Raw genomic sequence first — 20,834 nt, 5'->3', positions numbered from 1 at the left:
CTGGGGAGGGGGGTATGCGTCAGGCCAGGGCCCTGCTGCTGGGGAGGGGGGTATGTGTCAGGCCAGGGCCCTGCTGCTGGGGAGGGGGGTATGCGTCAGGCCAGGGCCCTGCTGCTGGGGAGGGGGGTATGTGTCAGGCCAGGGCCCTGCTGCTGGGAGGGGGGTATGTGTCAGGCCAGGCCAGGGTGCTGGGTCTGAGAGGCGCTGTGGGCCCGGGCACTGGACACGGCAGTCAGCCCAACACATGTTGTGTAACTCCCAGAGCCTGCTGTTATGTAAACCCCATCCAGCAGTGCCAGCAGCGTCTCCGTCTATTGTACCAGCTCTGCTCGGGTGTCACTGCTGGAGGTGAAAATGGGTCACACTCACTCACACGGGCACAAGCACAGACACACTCACACGGGCACAAGGACAGACACACTCACACGGGCACAGACACACTCACACGGGCACAGACACACTCACACGGGGACAGACACACTCACACGGGGACAGACACACTCACGCGGGCACAAGGACAGACACACTCACACGGGGACAGACACACTCACACGGGGACAGACACACTCACGCGGGCACAAGGACAGACACACTCACACGGGGACAGACACACTCACACGGGGACAGACACACTCACACGGGCACAAGCACAGACACACTCACGCGGGCACAAGGACAGACACACTCACACGGGCACAGACACACTCACACGGGCACAAGGACAGACACACTCACGCGGGCACAAGGACAGACACACTCACGCGGGCACAAGGACAGACACACTCACACGGGCACAGACACACTCACACGGGCACAGACACACTCACACGGGCACAGACACACTCACACGGGCACAGACACACTCACACGGGCACAGACACACTCACACGGGCACAGACACACTCACACGGGCACAGACACACTCACATGGGCACAGACACACTCACACGGGCACAGACACACTCACACGGGCACAAGGACACACACACTCACACGGGCACAGACACACTCACACAAGCACAGACACACTCACACAAGCACAGACACACTCACGCGGGCACAAGGACAGACACACTCACGCGGGCACAAGGACAGACACACTCACACGGGCACAAGGACAGACACACTCACACGGGCACAAGGACAGACACACCCACGCGGGCACAAGCACAGACACACTCACACGGGCACAAGGACAGACACACTCACACGGGCACAGACACACTCACACGGGCACACGCACAGACACACTCACGTGGGCACAAGCACAGACACACTCACTCACACGTTTAGTTAGTCACCGGAGACGGTAGCTGGTTATTTGCCTGTTTTCATTATTTAAACAGGTGCTCCTGTTTTCATTATTTAAACAGGTGCTCCTGTTTTCATTATTTAAAAATGCATGTTTTGTTTTCAAAAATAGTGAAACAAATCAGAGACAAGAGATGTCTACTATTGTGATTGTTAATATTTATTTATCTTGTTTATTTAATTAACTCCATTGAGGCCCAGTTTTATATGTTTTGCTTATATTCTGAAGGAAGTCTCAATACTCATACAAGGAATACTCATCAGTATTTTATTTGATTGCTTTTTTTAGCTGTACATGCCATTACAAATGAGAGCTTTATTCTATATATTTCATCACTCTACAATCTGAATACAGTGGCCTTGAATGCACTATCCACATCACTAAATTTCAGCTCTCTGGCTTGCCCATATTGCCTCTTTTCCATTTCAACACATGAATCTGAAAGAGTTCCGCTGCCATTTGAAATGGAAATTCAGATTGCCGTTTCTTCAACTGAATCTCAAGTACGTCTGCATCTTACTGTGAAAAATCCTACATTTAAGCAGAGGAATCCAAAACTAATCGGCTGAATAGTGTGCAAGTGATAAAGTCAATGTTTTGTTTGATGTGCTTGAATACGAATATAAAACAAAGTCGTAATTTAATTTTAATTTCTTAGCCGTTATCTGTCTAGCTGTGAATGAGTTGCGTAACGAGTGTGTATTTGTTCCCTAACTGCTGAGACCCGGGATGGTGGCCCTGCTTTTTGAGCAGAGGGGCGTATTGAACAATTCTTGCATAACTTTGGGCAATTAGCAATTATTTGAAAAGAACTGAGGCCCGAGTTCTCTTCGCGGTAAAATAGCAGCCAATTACTGAGGGTGATCTTTGGATCCATGCTGGACCTACTTATGCACATGCTAAAAAAGGGATAGCTTTCTTTTGTGCTGTAACGCCAGTTAGCTCTGAGGTGCGGTGGCAGGCAGTCGGGTGGGTAGATAATGTTTAAAAGCCTTCATGGTGATTTTGATTTGCCGTTTCTGAAGCTGCCGTTAAAAGCTTTGGCTTTGAGCCATCGGTAAAGGAATAGGCGCTTTATTTTGCACCTGCCCCTTTTCAGAACTTTGGCAGCTTTTGAACTTTTGACTAGATGTGTGTCGGTTTGATGTAGTCTCACGACTTTAAAAATGTTCGCACCCAAGGACATAGCATTGTTGAATGAAACTAGTTTGACTGGTGTCAAATCTTTCCAAAGTAGAGGTTTAATGTGGTCATCAGTATTGAAGAATTGAGGGAGAATCTCTTTGACTGTGAAGGCTATGAAAGGGGTGTGTGTCACTACTGGATGTGTGGCTCAGAATGTCTCATCAGCGACCCGAAAGACCTGTTTGAAGTTGGCTCAACCTATATATACTGTGTCACGACTGGTACCTCAGCGCTTTGGATAAAGGCGCTATATAAATGCCAACCATTTACCATTTTACCTCTGGGCAGGCTATTTCCTGTCATTTCTTGCTGAACACGTTGAAAGTCAAATGGGCTTCACGTCATGTTGTGGGCTGTTACTTCTGTTTTATTATAATTTTTTTTTGTCAAATAAAGATAGTTGAATCATTGTAATTCTGCAGATAAAGTTTATACCTCATTCGTTTGTACCTTCCCAGGGGTGAGTGAATATAGATTTAAGCACAAACCCCTTCCTTAGGTGAGCACGTGACCTCCAAATCTCCTGAACGCTTGTTAGAATCCCACCCACCCGTAATCCACTCTTACTCTGATATGTAAGCTTCTGCTTTAGGGAACCACGTATGTACCGTGCAGGATCTATAGAAATAGGGATCAAAGTAAGATCAGCGACATGGCCAGGAAGAAGAAGAGTGAGGGGTTTCTATCAGGCCCTGTTCAGGGGGATAACACCGGATCACTGGGGCTCAGTGGAATTCCCGCAAGTATGGTGCAGGAAATATTCCATCATTTATCCATGGGAAATGACGGAATTCCCATAAGCTTGTTCAGCCATTTATCCAGTGGAAATGGGGAGCTGAGACTTTGAGTAAATAGATTATTTCAGAAGATCGTCTTTCAGAATGCAAGCGGTCATTTAGAGCACGCCACAAATTCACAGCCCAGAAAACCTCAGGTTGCACAGACGCAGTCTGAATCGGAGTATCCGACGCCATATATGCTGGTGTAGTGGATTACAGTCTGGGCTGTGTGCTGGCATGTGGCTGGGCTAAATTCCGAGTGGACGGTCTGTTTCAAGGCCTGTTCCTGTCCGGCGGTGGACGGACCCTGTGGCTGTGTGTGTCCGTATGCTAGCTCTGGTTCTGCTGCCGGCTGTAGTGCCTGTAGTAAAGTGTGGCTCTGTTTTACCAGATTACGCTCAGTCTCTGGAGTCAGGTCCACTTGCCAACGGCAGCCAGATATTTATTCATTATTTTTATTTTAACAAAAAAACTGTAACTGAACTGAAGGGTAGGTCAGTAGTTCACGGTGTTGGTTGTGGGTCAGGATTCTCCATGAATGAGTTCCCTTTCCCCCTGCTGCTCCCTCTCATTCACTGGCCTGTCTAATTAAAAGAAGCTTGTTGTTTATTGTTTTTTTGCCAGCTTGTTTATTTTGATCTGGTCTCGGTCATTGCCCCGCGATAATCAGAGGCCATGCTCCCCTCGGTAATCAGGCTACAGCCTGCCAGCCCCTGGGTGTCCCGTTATTTTGGCTTGTACGAGGAGACGCTCACACCCTCCGCGTACGCCCAGCCCTCCTCGGCCCGGGCAGACGGGTGTGAACACAGCCTCTACATACGCCTGGTTGTCCTCGGCCTGGCTGACGGGTGTGAACACAGCCTCTACATACGCTGGTTGTCCTAGGCCCTGGCAGACGGGTGTGAACACAGCCTCTACATACGCTGGTTGTCCTAGGCCCTGGCAGACGGGTGTGAACACAGCCTCTACATACGCTGGTTGTCCTAGGCCCTGGCAGACGGGTGTGAACACAGCCTCTACATACGCTGGTTGTCCTAGGCCCTGGCAGACGGGTGTGAACACAGCCTCTACATACGCTGGTTGTCCTAGGCCCTGGCAGACGGGTGTGAACACAGCCTCTACATACGCTGGTTGTCCTCGGCCTGGTTGACGGGTGTGAACACAGCCTCTACATACGCCTGGTTGTCCTCGGCCCGGGCAGACGGGTGTCGACACGGCCACGCTGCTCCGGGACTCATCTGGACCGGCTGTGTAACGCGCTGCGGGGGGGGCAGCGTCGGCAGGGTGTAAACACACTGCAGACATGTGGGTCAGAAGTGCCTCAGTCTTTAGTCATTTGTGTCTCATTTTTTTAGCCTCAATTATGCTCACATACTGTGGTGTTCTGGCTGGGGAACTGATGGTTCAAGTATTGTTTCTTTTTAAAACTAGCAGCACTAAAGTTAGGGTGCTTGCAGCAATTCCTCAAGCCAAAAAGCTGACCTTTTACTGAAGTCCCTGGAAGAGAGATTTGTGTGGAGAAGAAGAGGTGTCCCAGAGCAGCAGAAGGAGGCAGGGAGCTGTATCTGTGCCAGGCAGTGATGTGTGTCTGGGGACTGCTGCCTGTCCTCCTCCTGTTCTGTTCGCTGCGCTGGGTGTAATTGTCTGAGCATACGCAAATGGAAAGCCCTGGAACTCTGTCATAGCCCTGGCATGACGCTCACGCTATAAAGTGGCGTTATATAAACGCGGAGCGTTCCCTGGTTATGCAACACATGGCTCCTGGGAGGCTGCCTCCCTCTCCTCTGGATCCCTTTGCTCTCCGATAAGGAGGAGCTGCTGTTCGGAGCGCAGGGACCCAGCCAACCGGAGCTCTCCGACAGCCACGCCGCTCTTCCTGCAGGAAGGAGTGCGTAGATAGCGCTGTAAACCCAGCGCTTTAAAAAAAAAGAAAAAAAAGGAACTGGCCCACATTCCTTTGGCTTCTGGAGAAAATTAGGCTGGGAGTGCTCCGTGTCTTTCTGTTCGGGTCTGGGGAGCGGTTATCCTCAAATGCCTTCAGCTGAACCCCTAGGTGTTCTGCCTTCCGCCTGTTGGGAACGTTCTGTTTAGTTTTTTTTTTTATGCAGCACCCCTGCAGAACAGAACAGTTATTTCTGAAGCTGAATGGAACAGGCCATTCACTTAATGGATTGTACAATGTATTAGTTGAGCACAGTGTGTTCTCTTAATCTAACATGTGCAGTTTTACTGCAACAACATTTCCCCTGTACTTTTTCCTGCTTTGCTGATTGTAAAATGTTCCATTTATATTTTCTGATAATTGGGCAAAAGCTGTTAAATCTAGGTACTGTTAATTATTTCGACTATTATTGAATGAATGTTTAATCTGTGAAAGTTCTGTCATTATTGCCATTATTAGCTCATTGTTAAGCACTAGCCGTGTGTCTGTTCTGTTGATTAGCCCCCCCCCCCCCCGCCGACCCAAAGATTTAGGTTGTGACGGTCTCCGGTTTCCTGGGTCTCAGAAAGCAGTAAAATGGAGCCTTCTTTCGATTATGTAATGATGTGTTATGCAACGCAGTCATTGGCTGTCCCCTTGTGCATTGAGTCTGATAGAACGGGAGGAGGTCCTCCTGCTGCTCTGAGACTGCCTTCAAAGAACACCTGGACTGTGTAGTGGTCCTCTCCCCTTTAAGCAGGGTATATTTCCCCTGTGACGGGCTCAAGTGAATTAAATGCTTCTTTCTGAGAATGCTGAAGGTATGTGTCAAATGAAATTTGAGAGTAGATTAGATTTCGCTGAGACACAGTGTTCCAGACTGCCTTCTGAATTCCAACCAATAAAACGCAGTTGTTGGATTCCTCCACATGTCGTCCAATGAAACTGCGAGAGAAATGATTGGAAGCAAAGAGCCGAAGCTGTCCTCGAACCTGGCTCAGTTTGTGTCCGACCTTACTGATAATATGGCTAAATCATTTTATTGGAAGTGAAAAACAATACTCTGTTAAAGAGCACCTTGGGCTGTTATCAGTATGGTTATAGTTTACTACCTGTATCTAATTGCAGCTTTGTGTAAAATTCATGCTGTCTGGGGAAAGAGGCTTATGTTTTGAAAATTAGCCACAGTAAAAGTGCTTTGGCCCAAAGAAACAATTATATGAATAGGCTATCCAAAGGTTAATGTGTAGTGCTTATAGTATTTAACCAGACACTTTCATTGAGTTTATTTTCAAAGAACAGCCCTTGGATTTGAAAAAAAAAGGGATACAAAAAACAAAACAAAACACATATATTATTGTGTGGTCTCTTCTCCAACAAGATGCATATGTAAAGGTATATAGTCACCTATAGCTATGATTCTCTTGAGTCATGTCTGTGAAATGATTCAGTTTACTTTGTGCTATCTAGAGAACAAATACATGGCCTGTACTTCACCCTTTCATTTTCAAATGCACTCAGTGTGTCTGGACACAGTTGTCCACACTGATCTTATGGTGATGTTGGAGGCCTGAAGGAGAGGCTGTCGGGAGTGGTTAGGCTGTTGGCTGTTTTTGACCCCGTACAGGCACTTCTGTTCTGCGCTTCATCCGTCTCTAAACCCTCTTCACCTGGCGGCTGTCTGGCAGTCCTGTTTCAGATGGGAGGGGTGTCTGAGCTGGGCGAAGCTCACAGGTGCTATTAATACGATTACCGCCATGCGGTTATATAAGCTGCTGATGTCTCCCTCATGAACAGGCCCGCTTCCAGAACCCTGTCCCGCGCCCCAGTTATCACCCATCGTCCCAGTCTCTGCCGCACTGGCAGGAGGGGCGGCGCCCGCCTCACTGGCCATGGGCCAGCGTTCCTGCATTTCAGGAATAGTTATGTAAGTGTTCTTCAGGGCCACGGTGGGGAATAGGCAACGGGAATGAATAATGAAGCGTCTCTTATCTGTGCCCGCCACGCAGCTCTCAGGAGCCGAGCGCAGTGCATCCAGCCAGAGAGCTGCTCTTCAGGTACCCTGTGGGTTCTGTCGTTCCTGTCGTTCTGTCGAGGGCCAATACGGTGCTGTCGTTCTGTCGTTCCTGTCGTTCTGTCGAGGGCCAATACAGTGCTGTCGTTCTGTCGAGGGCCAATACGGTGCTGTCGTTCTGTCGTTCCTGTCGTTCTGTCGAGGGCCAATACGGTGTTGTCGTTCTGTCGTTCCTGTCCTTCTGTCGAGGGCCAATACGGTGCTGTCGTTATGTCGTTCCTGTCATTCTGTCGAGGGCCAATACGGTGCTGTCGTTCTGTCGAGGGCCAATACGGTGCTGTCGTTCTGTCGTTCCTGTCGTTCTGTCGAGGGCCAATACGGTGCTGTCGTTCCTGTCGTTCTGTCGAGGGCCAATACGGTGCTGTCGTTATGTCGTTCCTGTCGTTCTGTCGAGGGCCAATGCGGTGCTGTCGTTCTGTCATTTTGTCCGGGGGCGATACAGCGCTCTGTCGCTCTGCCGTTCTCTCCAGGGGCGAGACGGTACGTGACGTTTCGTCTGACTAGCATTTGCCCCCGAGAGAGCTCGCACTGGGAAAACCCCGCCCCTCCCTCATTTTCAACAAATTAGTCGCAAATCATTTTTAATTATCTTCGTGCTCTTTCAGCAACCTCTCTCTGCAGATCAGTTTGATTGGTGTGCTTTATGTAATTTGTTTATTTATGAATCACTCTTCTGCTCCCACATATTATATAAGTTTGTTGTCTGCCATTGGAGGTGTGTGTGTTTGGCTCCTCTCCACGCGTTGCGCACTTGGGTAGTTAATCTCCCCGGCACTCCTCCAGGCTGAGTTTGGGGGTCAGCGAGGTGGCGGGGGAGGGGGGCTGTTTTCGCGCTGTAACCTTGACTGTGAGCAATCCCATCTGCGGAGCCAGACAGACGGCCCTGCAGCCCCACAATGCAGTAAATATTTATGAGCGCTTGCGTAACACACTGGAGCCAGGCTTTTTATTTGCGTACGTTTGTCTTTTAATTTAGTAGGGAAATCCAGATCGTGTCACATCTACTGTTGTTCATGTGTACTTCCATATTCTTAAATATATATTTGGGTGTGTCTGCATATTTAAGTGGGTGTGCGGTTAGTTCTTGGTTGAATAATACACATATTTGCTAGCAGAATGGTTCAGTAGTTTATCTCCAGCTAGGTGGAATAATTCCATACCCCCTGTAAAGGTGAAACTTTTACTGACATTCTGAACATGCTGGAGCTTGCAAATTTCAGGGTAAATAAAACACTTCAAACCTAAGATTTTAATTTTGTTCAATAATAAATGTTTACCATTCTAGTCTTTGTTCCATCATGTATTCAATGTTTTAATGTAATATATTACTTATATTTGTTTGATTTTCCATCTATTTCTTTGCGCATAAATATAAATTGGGCCTTACCTTCAGTTTGTGCACCATGTTCACACCTGTTTTTTCCCATGGTGCACCCTGCTCTGGCCCAGCCTGTAACACGGCCCTGGTTCTCTCTCCCCCTGCAGACCAGCCTCAGGGCACCCCTTTCAGTGCAGAGAATGAAGCGCAAGGAGCGGACAGCTCGGGGTGGCAGTGCACCCCGCCATCTACCTCACCGTCAGGAGAACCCCCCTCGCAGTCCTCCTCTCGACCCCCCTCACAACCCAACAGCCACAGCCCCCCCTCCCACCCCGACAGCCCCAGCCCCAGCCCCGTCCCTCCCGGAGACGCCAAGAAGAGACTCTCCAAGCCCGCCCACATGAGGAGGAACATCCGGTACGTTCTCCCGCCCGCCGTCCCTGCCCAGGGACTGAGGCAGGGGGGGGTGTTTCTCCTGGGTTTATTTATTCTGTCTGCTGGCTAGTCAGCAGTCCTTTGTGTGGGATTTCTCCCGTTAACGTAACATAGCCTAGACGTTTGGGCACGCGCGGACTGGCACTCACACACGCTGTTCCCTCCATTATAATTCTCATTGGCCCCTGCAGTCTGGCGCGACGCAGACAGTCAGTGGGCCTGAAAGCCTGAGAGAGTGTGAGTTATTAGAGAAGTGTGTGTCCCATTTCCCTCACAGGAAGCTCCTGAGGGAGCATCAGCTGGAGGCAGTAACCAAAGCCGCCCAGCAGGAGGAGCTGGAGAGGCGCAAACGCTTGGAGCAGCAGAGAAAGGACTTCCCAGTGCCTCACCTTCCCGAATTCCCCACAGGTGAATATAATTGCATGCGTGCACACACCAAGGCTCACCGTCTGACGAGTTCACTTTGGGTCAAAGACATTGTTTCAGTACACCACTCATGGAGAGGAACCTGAAATATATTCAGTGCCAACCACAGCAGGGCCCAAAAGTGTCGGCCAGATGGTTCAAAGCTCCCCCCTACCTGCACGTCCTGGCCTGACCTCAGGCAGACAGACCAGAAAATTGGCCAGAACATTATGTATTTTCCACTTGAGTTTTCTTTAACTATTAGGCCCATACCCGGTTATTGTGCTTGCAAAGTGTTGGAGCGTTGACTCAACATCCGTTCCTTTTTTTCATTCTCTTTCACATTTACTTCTGCTTTTTAAACCACTTTCTCTGTTGCCTCTCTTCCTGTGCCTTCCCCTCGTTCCCGCTCCCTTGCTCTGCGTGTGAAGGAGTGTTGGGCTCGGGGGAGGTGTCTCAGAGCTCCTCGGCCCATCTTGCCAAGCAGGAGGTGATCTGCCTGGACACCAGCAACAGCAGCGCCAGCACCAGTGAGGACGACAGCAAGGGCCCGTCCGCCAACGCAGTGAAGGACGGTGAGGCCATGTTAGCGCATCAACCGCTCGCTAAGGAGCTCCACCGGGCTAGGCCATGTTAGCACCTCAACCGCTCGCTAAGGAGCTCCACTGGGCTAGGCCATGTTAGCGCATCAACCACTCCCTAAGGAGCTCCGCCAGGCTAGGCCATGTTAGCGCATCAACCGCTCGCTAAGGAGCTCCGCCAGGCTAGGCCATGTTAGCGCCTCAACCGCTCGCTAAGGAGCTCCGCCGGGCTAGGCCATGTTAGCGCATCGACCACACGCTAAGGAGCTCCACCGGGCTAGGCCATGTTAGCGCCTCAACCGCTCGCTAAGGAGCTCCACTGGGCTAGGCCATGTTGGCGCATCGACCACACGCTAAGGAGCTCTACCGGGCTAGGCCATGTTGGCGCATCGACCACGCGCTTAGGAGCTACGCCAGGCTAGGCCATGTTAGCGCATCGACTGCTCGCTAAGGAGCTCCACCGGGCTAGGCCATGTTAGCGCATCGACCGCTCGCTAAGGAGCTCCACGGGGCTAGGCCATGTTAGCGCATCAACCACACGCTTAGGAGCTCTACCGGACTAGGCCATGTTAGTGTATCGACCACACGCTTAGGAGCTACGCCAGGCTAGGCCATGTTAGTGTATCGACTGCATGCTAAGGAGCTCTACCGGGTTAGGCCATGTTAGGACATTGACCGCACGCTAAGGAGCCCCGCCAGGCTAGGCCATGTTAGCGCATCCACCACACGCTAAGGAGCTCCGCCAGGCTAGGCCATGTTAGCGCATCGACCGCACGCTAAGGAGCTCTACCGGGCTAGGCCATGTTAGCGCATCGACCGCACGCTTAGGCGCTCCGCCACGCTAGGCCATGTTAGCGCTTTGGCAGTACCCTTAGGAGGCCCGCTCACCTTCACCAGAGTGTCATAACAAAGGACTATCTCAGTTGAAAGCGGATTTTCTCCAAAATATATTTCAGATTAGATTCAGATTTCTATCTGTTATTCTTCTGTGAAGTGACCCGCAAATCTGTTTTGTCATTTAATATGTTGCAAAAGACAGGAGAAAGAAGGGAGCGTCTGAGGTGATGTTTGTGATGTGTAGGTGGGAGGATTTGGGTTAGCCACAAGCTTTTTGTCTGAAAGGGTGCGCTCCTTCTCCAGAGTGTAAGGGCCTGTCAACATGACACTGGCTGGACTCACATACACACACACACACACACACACACACACACACACACCTCACTGCACAGTAGCATGAGGACATATTGAACAAAGTTTGGGAAATGATAGATATAGGTGAATACCTGGTATTCCAAAAAGTAGAAGAATTACACGATGGTGGAAAAGCCATTTCAATTAATTAAATTGTGGCTATAGAATAAGCAAATGAATTAAATTGTGGCTATAGAATAAGCAAATTAATTAAATTGTGGAGATAGAATAAGCAAGTTAATTCAGTTCTGCCTATATAGTAAGTGTCATTAAGCCTGATTACATACCCATTACCAACATGCTGACATTTTTACCCAGGTTATATAAGCAGTCTCTAGACTGTAATCCTGCTTGTATAACCACCCATTCAATAGAGTTGCATAACTGCTCTCTCTCCCTTTCTGTCTCCCTCTCTCTTGTTTTTTTTTATTTTCCAACAAGTATAACGGACCAACCCCAAGCTTTTGTAACTTATCGCTAATGTCAGGGGCAAAGTCGTATCTATCACCAGAAATCGGGCTTGTCAGTACACATGGCCTAAGAAATGCGGGCATTGATGAAATGCCATCATCATAAGCCAATGTTTGTTTGACAAAGTTCTGTCATTCAGCCTATCATATTTGACACTTCAGTGGAAATTATGTACAGTTAGGCAGATTATGTCACAGAGGAATGGCTATAATGGACAACAAAGGGAAGAAATGATGAAACAAAAACAATTAGAATACAAATTGAACTAAAGTTGTAATTCAGAGTGCATGGTGGGATATAGTGGATGTAGTCCCAGTTTTGGGTTACGCAGTTGGGCTCTGGTTCTCACGGCTGCTTTTTCCCCCTCTCGCGCTCCCGCAGATATCATCGAGCTGAGCTCGGGTGAGGACGACAGCCTCGGCCAGTCGCTCCACGATGACGAGGAAGACCGAGCCACGCCCGGCACGGACGAGAGCAGCGGAGCCCACATCAACGACGCCCTCAACCAGCCCGACGCCCAGGGTCGGGTCCTCGTCAACATCAACCACCCGGCCAACGAGAAGGACCTGTTCCTCGCTCCGCAGCTGGCTCGTGCGGTCAAGCCGCACCAGGTATGCACGCCTCGAACGATTTGGTACCTGCACACCTTGCACCATTACATTACATTTATGACATTTGGCAGACGTTCTTATCCAGAGCGACATACGGTTGATTAGAACAAGGAAGCAGGAAGCAGGAAACAATCCTCTCCTGGTGCAATGCAGGGTTATGGGCCTTGCTCAAGGGCCCAACGGCTGTGCGGATGTTATTGTGGCTACACCAGGGATCGAACCACCGACCTTGTGTGTCCCAGTCATGTACCTTAACCACTATGCTACAGGACGCACCAAAATGGCTCACAGCTTGGCACTTGCTTTTTCACGAGTAAAACTTTTTGTGAATGAGTTGACTTGTCTTTCGTTTCTTAAGCCTTTGCGTCTGTCGGTTAGTCCGGTTTGATGTAGCCTTACGTCTCCTCCTGCCTTTCACAGATCGGTGGAATCCGCTTTCTCTACGATAACCTGGTGGAGTCTCTGGAGCGCTATGGGAACAGCAGCGGCTTCGGCTGCATCCTGGCTCACAGCATGGGCCTGGGCAAGACTCTGCAGGTCATCTCCTTCATCGACATCCTCCTGCGTCACACCGGAGCTCACACTGTGCTGGCCATCGTCCCTGTGAGTGCACCACCCACCGTGCTTCCGCCCTCTCCGTTTCACTGTTCCTGCAGAAGGCCATAGATCTTTTCCACACTAATGGTCATCTTGTCTTTTTGATTACTGCCTCATTAGTAGAGCTTATCGTCTTGCTGATGTCTGTCCTCCAGGTGAACACGCTGCAGAACTGGCTGGCCGAGTTCAACTTGTGGCTACCGGCCAGGGAGGCCCTGCCCCAGGAGAGCGACCCAGACAACATCACGCCCCGCCCCTTCAAGGTCTACATCCTCAACGACGAACACAAGTGAGCAGAGCCGATCGTCTCCTCTGACTTTCCCCTCGCTGCTGGAGGCAGGGGGTTCTGCGCTTCACTGCTAAACGTCAAGATAATGTTTGTGAAGAGCACTCTCCACGAGAGCGTCGCAGTAGAGCGTGAAGGCAGTCGACCCCCGACCCTCTGCGCGCTCGTGAACACCGCACTTCTGCTGATGCCCTTATGCTGCAGTGCATTCTGGCCCCTGTTTTCTCACTGCAAACACCTACCCAGCTGGGTTTGCCTTTATTGCATTACATTACATTACATTACATTATTGGTATTTGGCAGACGCTGTTATCCAGAGCGATGTACAGTTGTCCTACCTAAGCAGGAGACAATCCTCCCCTGGGGCAATGCAGGGTTAAGGGCCCAACGGCTGTGCGGATCTTATTGTGGCTACACCAGGATTAGAACCACCGACCTTGCAGGTCCCAGTCATTTACCTTAACCACTACGCTATTGCCTGCATTGCGAAGCAGTAACGATACAGCGGTATGTCCCATTATTTGAGGGACACTTGGGTCCAGATCTTTCCTGTGAGGTAATGGTGTTTGCACTGTGTAGGGTGTGTGGTACGGATTGTGAAGTTTGTGAGGGACTGACCCGTCTCTGGTGTTGCAGGACCACAGCTGCCCGGGCCAAGGTGGTGGCCGACTGGTCAGAAGCAGGCGGAGTGCTGCTCATGGGTTACGAGATGTACCGGCTGCTGTCGCTGAAGAAGAGCTTTGTCGCAGGCAGGAAGAAGAAGTCCAAGAAGCCCACGGGTCCTGTCATCATCGACCTGGACGAAGAGGACCGGCAGCAGGAACTGCTGAAAGGTAAGCACCTTTAAAATGACGTCAGCAGGCTGCAGGTCACGCAAAGCTATGTCACGCATGCTATGGCTAATTTTATAGTTTCTGAGTACATTAGTTTTGACAACATGTTCACACTGGCCTCTTATGACCAAGGGAAGAATCTAGTGTCTGTTATTTTTCAAAAATCGTCTCCTTGATCTCCGTTATAACCACACCCCGGGTTCCACAGGGATCGAGAAGGCCCTGTCGCGGCCCGGACCGGACGTGGTGATCTGCGACGAGGGCCACCGCATCAAGAACTGCCACGCCAGCACGTCGCAGGCCCTGAAGAACATCCGCTCACGGCGGCGCGTGGTCCTCACCGGCTACCCCCTGCAGAACAACCTCATCGAGTACTGGTGCATGGTGGACTTCGTCCGGCCGGACTTCCTGGGCACGCGGCAGGAGTTCAGCAACATGTTCGAGCGGCCCATTCTGAACGGGCAGTGTATCGACAGCACGCCACAGGACGTGCGGCTCATGAGATACCGCAGCCACGTCCTGCACAGCCTGCTGGAGGGCTTCGTGCAGAGGTGAGGCCCGGGCTGAGACACGGAGCTTCGGTTAGGACCGGTTAGGGCTTAATATATCACGCTTCGAAGAGCATTCACATTCCAAGACTAGGTTTCAGTTGCTACTGAATGCATACTTAGGTAGTTATTTGCTCAGCAAGTGCCGTTATTTAGAGCGACTTATATAACGCAATCTATTTATAGAGCTGGTCACGTACTGAAGCAGTTCAGGTATGAGTACTTTTCTCTGACAACAGTGGTAGCTCGGGAGTCTGTTCTGTTAACATGGCTAAGACCCTACTCTTTCTGGTATTGCTTTTTTCTGCCACTGAAGCCCTTTGCAAATGGGACCATTCAGAGCAAGGTGAAACCTTGCATCATTGACCTGTATGTGGTCTGTGTCCCTTACTACCAAGGTGTTGTGAGAAAGTCAAGACATGATTAGTTGCATAAGGAAAGGGGTAATCCAATCAACATCAAACCTTTGTGGTTGTCATGTCATTACCATTGGGTGTCAGGCTATGACTACAGTGTCCATTTATGAATTGAACTATCCTGTGTGGTTCTACAGTGCTAAGTTGTTAACCATCTGATGAATCTAATTCAAGCACAATTGTCATTTGTGTGGCAAGTACTGCTGGACAGTAACTGATTTTCTATTTTGGTTCAAACTTGATTTAGAGGAGACGTAAACTGCTTTTGGGATTTGTTTGTTGGGGAAAAAGGTTATGCAGGTGGCTTACTGTAATCCTTCATTCTTTTATGGGAAAGTTGATACAGTTGTTGGCATGTTTGTGCTTGTTTTGTGGCTAACTGAATGTCAGTATGAGGTATGTCCCAATCTTGCTGGAGACAGGCTCTAAAGTGTTTATGTTTCTGATGGTGTGTGTGTCCGTATGCTTAAGTGTTTGTTCAGGTAGTTTAACTTTGATCCTCTGGCTTTGTTGGTAGCTAGTTTACTGAAGGTGTAACGTCCAGCCTTTATTTACAGGCGAGGTCACGACGTGCTGAGGAACCACCTTCCCTCCAAGGAAGAGCATGTGATCCTGGTGCGGCTGTCACCTGTCCAGCGGGCGCTCTACACCCAGTTCATGACCCGCTTCCGGGAGGCGGGAAACAGCGGCTGGCTGGGCCTCAACCCCCTCAAGGCCTTCTGCGTCTGCTGCAAGGTGAGCTGGACAAGAGCTGCTTCTAGAGACCGCAGCCCTTAGAGACCGCTGCCCTTAGAGCATTTGCAGATGAGTGCTCACTTGTGTGAGTCTGCATCACCTGAGATATGTGCTTGTCCTTCTCTGCAGGTCTGGAACCACCCGGATGTCCTGTATGAAGCTCTGCAGAAGGAGAACCTGGCCAATGAGCAGGACCTGGACCTGGATGACCTCAGCACTGCAGGCAACAACCGCTGCACAGCCCCGGGCCTGAAGGGCAAGCCCAGCGACTCGGCCAACAGCAAGTTCATCGCAGGCCTCAACCTGGGCTCGCTCCAGGAGAGAGCCAACCAAGTCATCACCTACGAATGGGTACGCCACAAGTGTGTGTGTGTGTGTGTGTGTTGTGTGTGGTGTGTGCCCGCCCATCTGCCTGCCTGTGTGTAACACTGCATGGACTGGGATCACTAATACTGTCTCTCCCTCCTTCTCAGGCAAAGGATATCATGAGTACCTACCAGACAGGCATCCTGGAGAACTCGGCCAAAATGGTACTGCTGTTCCACCTAATTGACGAGAGTGTAAGGAAGGGAGACAAGATCCTGGTGTTCAGGTGAGTCAGCTCTGTTGAGTCCTAGCAGTAGTCCACCCCAGCCATTGTGACCCCATTTCTGGCAGTGCCATACAGCTGTCTGTTCCTCCTGTGCTTGGGCCTGCTCCCCTTTCTGTTTCGACAGACTAAACGTTGAAGTGAAAAGCTATGGAAGCACCGCTGTGTGTCTTTGACATGAACACGTCTCTGTGGGACAGCACTGAAGTGACCTTGTGTGTGTGTGTCCCCACAGTCAGAGCTTATCCACGCTGTCAGTCATTGAGGAGTTCCTGGCCAAGAGGCCCATGCCGGCTGCCAGAGGCAGTGCTGATGGCCAGAGTCAGAACTGGGTTCGCCACGTCAACTACTACAGTGAGTGTTCTGAAAAAGCCCCTGCGGAGCGTGTCCGGGGCTCTGGCTGTCCTCTCAGCCCCTTGAATCTGCTGCATGGAGTGTCTCCCGTAACCTAGAAACTGCTGCAGTGAATGTGTTCCCTCACAAGCTCTACCAGAGAGACTCTGTTGCCTAGTGACACACACTCGGTTCACTGACCAGTCGCACTACTACTGTTATATATTCCCTTTTATCGCCCCCTGCTGGACATTTAACCAGAAGTCCAAAACATTACACTTTCGTTGTCGTTGTTCAGTTAAATACTTACAGCTTTCGCATTACAGCTTACTTCCTGCTGTAATTGGTAAAAGAAAATAAAACGGCTGGAAGTTTGGGGGTGTTGTATAGCTGTTGTGAAATGCAGGATGAAAAAAGAAAAAAAGTCACGAGAAGTAGTTAAGATGGGAGACCCTTGTTGGGACACCATTTGTGTCCTTTAATCAAACACTTCACTGAAATGAACATCCGAGTGGGTGTATTAAAGGGTGAGATTAGATATAACACACATAAGTAATGTGATAAAATCAACCAGAGTGATGGGACACTGAAGCAACAGTGGGGCCTGGAGCTTTAGTGTGAGTAGATGTGTGTCCTGGAGGTCCTTAACTGGAACTGCATGTGGTTAATGCCAGGGCTGGATGGAAGCACATCGACCTCCGAGAGAGAGCGGCTCATCAATCAGTTCAATGACCCTGGGAACACCTCCACCTGGGTCTTCCTGCTGTCTACCAGGTCAGTGCCTGTGTACCGTGTACATGCACTCGGGTAGTTCACTCTCACACACACCCACACACACACGCAGATACTCACACACACCCTCACATACACGTGCCCACATAATCACTCACACACACACACACCCTCACATACAAGCACCCGCATAATCACTCACACACACCCTCATTGTCACTCACTCAGACACACGCACCCACATAATTACTCACGCGCGCACACACACACACACACACACACACACACACATACACACACATACACACACACACACACACACACACATACACACACATACACACACATACACATATACACACCCTCATTGTCACTCACACACACACCCTCATAATTGCGCGCACACACACACCCTCATTGTCACACACACACACACACACACACACACACACACACACACACACCCCCCCTCATTGTCACTTGCACCCACACACACACACACACACACACACACATACACACCCTCATTGTCACTTGCACCCACACACACACACACGCACACACACACTCACACTCACACACATTGCCATTATCTCTTTCTCACTCGCTCACTAAAGTCACTCTCACTCTCAGGGCGGGCTGCCTCGGGGTGAACCTGATCGGGGCGAACCGCGTGGTGGTGTTCGACGCCTCCTGGAACCCCTGTCACGACGCGCAGGCCGTCTGCAGGGTCTACCGCTACGGCCAGAGGAAGCCCTGCCACATCTACAGACTGGTGTGTGACTTCACCCTGGAGAAGAAGATCTACGACCGGCAGATCTCCAAGCAGGGCATGTCAGGTGAGGGGCCTTCAGCGTGTCTTCAGAGGTCTGAAGGCAGGACTGCTTAAGGCCAGGCGTGGTCATGTATCATATCAGTATCTGTTTAAGTGGACTAAGAATAACTGCAGAGTGAAAGGTGAGCTTTTGTCCTGCCTGATGTGGTAGGACACAACCAAACGTCAGGAAATGCTTCTAGGGAGAAAGAAAAAATATCACTATCTATGGGTACTGATAAGACAGCCCATTGGCAGCAAGGCCTTAGAGCTTCCAGTTGAGTGAAAAAAAACCAGATCATATGATCACATAGAAGTTGTATGACCTTGCTGCTGATTGACTGTCTTAACTGCACCCAATAGATATCGGTGATTTTTTTCCCCTGGAAGCATTTCACATGGACGTTTGGTTGATTGCTACCTCATCAGGTATGAACAAAGAAAAAAAAAGATATCCTGTATACCCCATTGTGGCAGTTATACTTACTGCACTTAAATATGATTGAAAATTGAGATATGATGTAACCGTGGTGACTAACCTTGGTGACTGGCCATTGTAGTAGAACATCCTGTTCAATGGCCAGAGCAGCATAGATATTAGGTAACTGACTGGTGACTGATAAGATAACGGCCAGAGGGAACTGGCTGTTGGGTCTTTAACGCTGTCACCCTGTTGGGTGTTTCACTTTCAGTTGCACACACAGCAGTAACATGATTTTAGTTGAACCTGCTGAACTTGCCCTCGGCAGGTTGATGGAGTGTGTGACTCTCTCCGTCCCCCCTCTTAGACCGTGTGGTGGACGACCTGAACCCTGTGCTCAACTTCACACGGCGGGAGGTGGAGTCGCTGCTGCACTTCGTGGAGGAGGAGCCTGACCCGGCCAGGGTGCAGATCGAGCGCCAGAACGAAATGGAGGAGGTGATCCTGCAGGCCTGCAGACTCTACCCCCAGCTCATCACCAAGGTACACACACAAAGAGACACACACACGCAGAGAGACAGAGACACACACACGCAGAGAGACAGAGACACACACACGCAGAGAGACAGACACAGACGCAGAGAGACACACAGACACACACACACGCAGAGAGACAGAGACACACACACGCAGAGAGACAGAGACACACACAGGCAGAGAGACAGAGACACACACACACGTGCATACACACACACACACACACACACACACACACTCACAGGCATACACATCAACACCTGCTCATTATCATAGACGTAGACTATGGAACAGGCTGCTTGTTGACTCATTGATGAGTGCAGTTGTGTTTGAGTAGCGATGACTGGTATTTGCAGTGCCGTGTGGTTTTCAGAAGCTTCAGTGTGTTTACGCCCCAGTGCCTTTCTCCCACCAGCAACCCTTCCACCACGAGTCTCTCCTAATGGACCGGAAGGAGATGAAGCTGACCAAAGCGGAGAAGAAGGCTGCCAAGAAGAGCTACGAGGACGAGAAGCGGGCGTCTGTGCCCTACACACGCCCGTCCTACGCCCACTACTACCCGGCCAGCGACCAGAGCCTCACCAACATCCCGGCATTCAGCCAGCGCAACTGGTACGGACCCGCCCTGTATCCTGTCGCATGCTTTCTGTAGCCCCCTATCATCACTAGCACACACTGTTGCCCCATCTCACTGCAACGCGTTCTGCCCCTGGCAGGCGCCCCCCTCCCCGGCCGGATGAGAAGCCTGTGGCCAGCGTCCGCCCGGTCCAGTCCACGCCCATTCCCATGATGCCCCGGCAGGTTCCCCTGGGCCCCGGCGCCTCATTGGCCAGCTCCAGCTCAGGGGTCAACTTCCCTGTCAACTACCTGCAGAAAGCAGGGGTCTTTGTGCAGAAGATCGTCACGACCACAGGTACGATTCCTGGACTAACATTAAACCCGAAGGAGCGTAGCGCTTTGCCGTCTCTCTCATTGGATCTAAGAGTCTCTGCTGTCCTCCTGGTCTCTCAGATATCGTGATTCCCGGGACCAACAGTTCGGCCGATGTTCAGGCTCGCATCAGTGCCGGAGAGAGCATTCACGTGATCCGGGGAACCAAGGGTAGGCCTCACCGTCCCTGTGTGTTCACCTTCTCAACCAAAACATTTTTACCATTTCGAGCCATACACTCTTAGAATAACCAAGTACAATGTTTACCATTCGCCTAGTGTATCTATTTACTCAGTCATATCAACACACAATAGCTATGTACTCACCACTACCATCTACTCGCCACGTCTACTGAACTGTATCCGTGCACTTAAGCTCAAGTAAATGTTTTATTTTATTTTTATTTTTTTTATCTGTCCATGTTCAGATCTGTGTACTACATGTACCTGTGATCTTCATACATATCTCTGCTGCTCTCCCAGTGCTGAGCTCTGCTGAGTGTCCTCATTGTGTCTGGCCCATGATTGATTCTGCTCTATTTTTGGAGCGCAGTATCAGTGGCTCCTGTGCTGTTAAATCAGCCTTGGCCCTGTTTTCACCGAGCCACTCCCGCTCTTTTGACCCGCTCACAGGGACCTACATCAGAACCAGCGACGGCCGGATCTTCGCCATCCGGGCCGCCGGCAAGTCCAGACCGGGGGAGGAGAGCTCGACCACGCCCAGAGGTGCTGCTCCTTAAACCTGCACTTTTACCAGCTCATGGGCCCGTTTCACAGACAC

General features: G+C 50.4%; 1 protein-coding gene across 2 annotated transcripts in view; it reads left to right on the top strand.

The window, feature by feature from the left end:
* The window catches only part of rad54l2 (RAD54 like 2), a 56,275-nt gene that overhangs the window by 29,001 nt on the left and 6,440 nt on the right, over nucleotides 1-20,834 (top strand). For both annotated transcript variants that reach the window (XM_061257640.1, XM_061257641.1), the window contains 19 exons: nucleotides 8,757-9,006; nucleotides 9,302-9,432; nucleotides 9,861-10,004; nucleotides 12,054-12,283; nucleotides 12,704-12,886; nucleotides 13,036-13,169; nucleotides 13,803-13,999; nucleotides 14,208-14,550; nucleotides 15,521-15,698; nucleotides 15,828-16,049; nucleotides 16,172-16,290; nucleotides 16,523-16,641; nucleotides 17,295-17,394; nucleotides 17,986-18,191; nucleotides 18,955-19,130; nucleotides 19,540-19,736; nucleotides 19,841-20,037; nucleotides 20,136-20,225; nucleotides 20,687-20,779. In XM_061257640.1, coding sequence (XP_061113624.1) covers nucleotides 8,757-9,006; nucleotides 9,302-9,432; nucleotides 9,861-10,004; nucleotides 12,054-12,283; nucleotides 12,704-12,886; nucleotides 13,036-13,169; nucleotides 13,803-13,999; nucleotides 14,208-14,550; nucleotides 15,521-15,698; nucleotides 15,828-16,049; nucleotides 16,172-16,290; nucleotides 16,523-16,641; nucleotides 17,295-17,394; nucleotides 17,986-18,191; nucleotides 18,955-19,130; nucleotides 19,540-19,736; nucleotides 19,841-20,037; nucleotides 20,136-20,225; nucleotides 20,687-20,779 — 3,309 coding nt within the window. The remainder of the gene's footprint in view (nucleotides 1-8,756; nucleotides 9,007-9,301; nucleotides 9,433-9,860; nucleotides 10,005-12,053; nucleotides 12,284-12,703; nucleotides 12,887-13,035; nucleotides 13,170-13,802; nucleotides 14,000-14,207; nucleotides 14,551-15,520; nucleotides 15,699-15,827; nucleotides 16,050-16,171; nucleotides 16,291-16,522; nucleotides 16,642-17,294; nucleotides 17,395-17,985; nucleotides 18,192-18,954; nucleotides 19,131-19,539; nucleotides 19,737-19,840; nucleotides 20,038-20,135; nucleotides 20,226-20,686; nucleotides 20,780-20,834) is intronic.

The sequence above is a fragment of the Conger conger genome, chromosome 10 (genome assembly GCF_963514075.1).
Source record: "Conger conger chromosome 10, fConCon1.1, whole genome shotgun sequence".
Classification (NCBI taxonomy): Eukaryota; Metazoa; Chordata; class Actinopteri; order Anguilliformes; family Congridae; genus Conger; species Conger conger.
The sequence above is the reverse complement of the archived record's forward strand: the minus strand, read 5'-3'. Positions and strand labels throughout refer to the sequence as shown.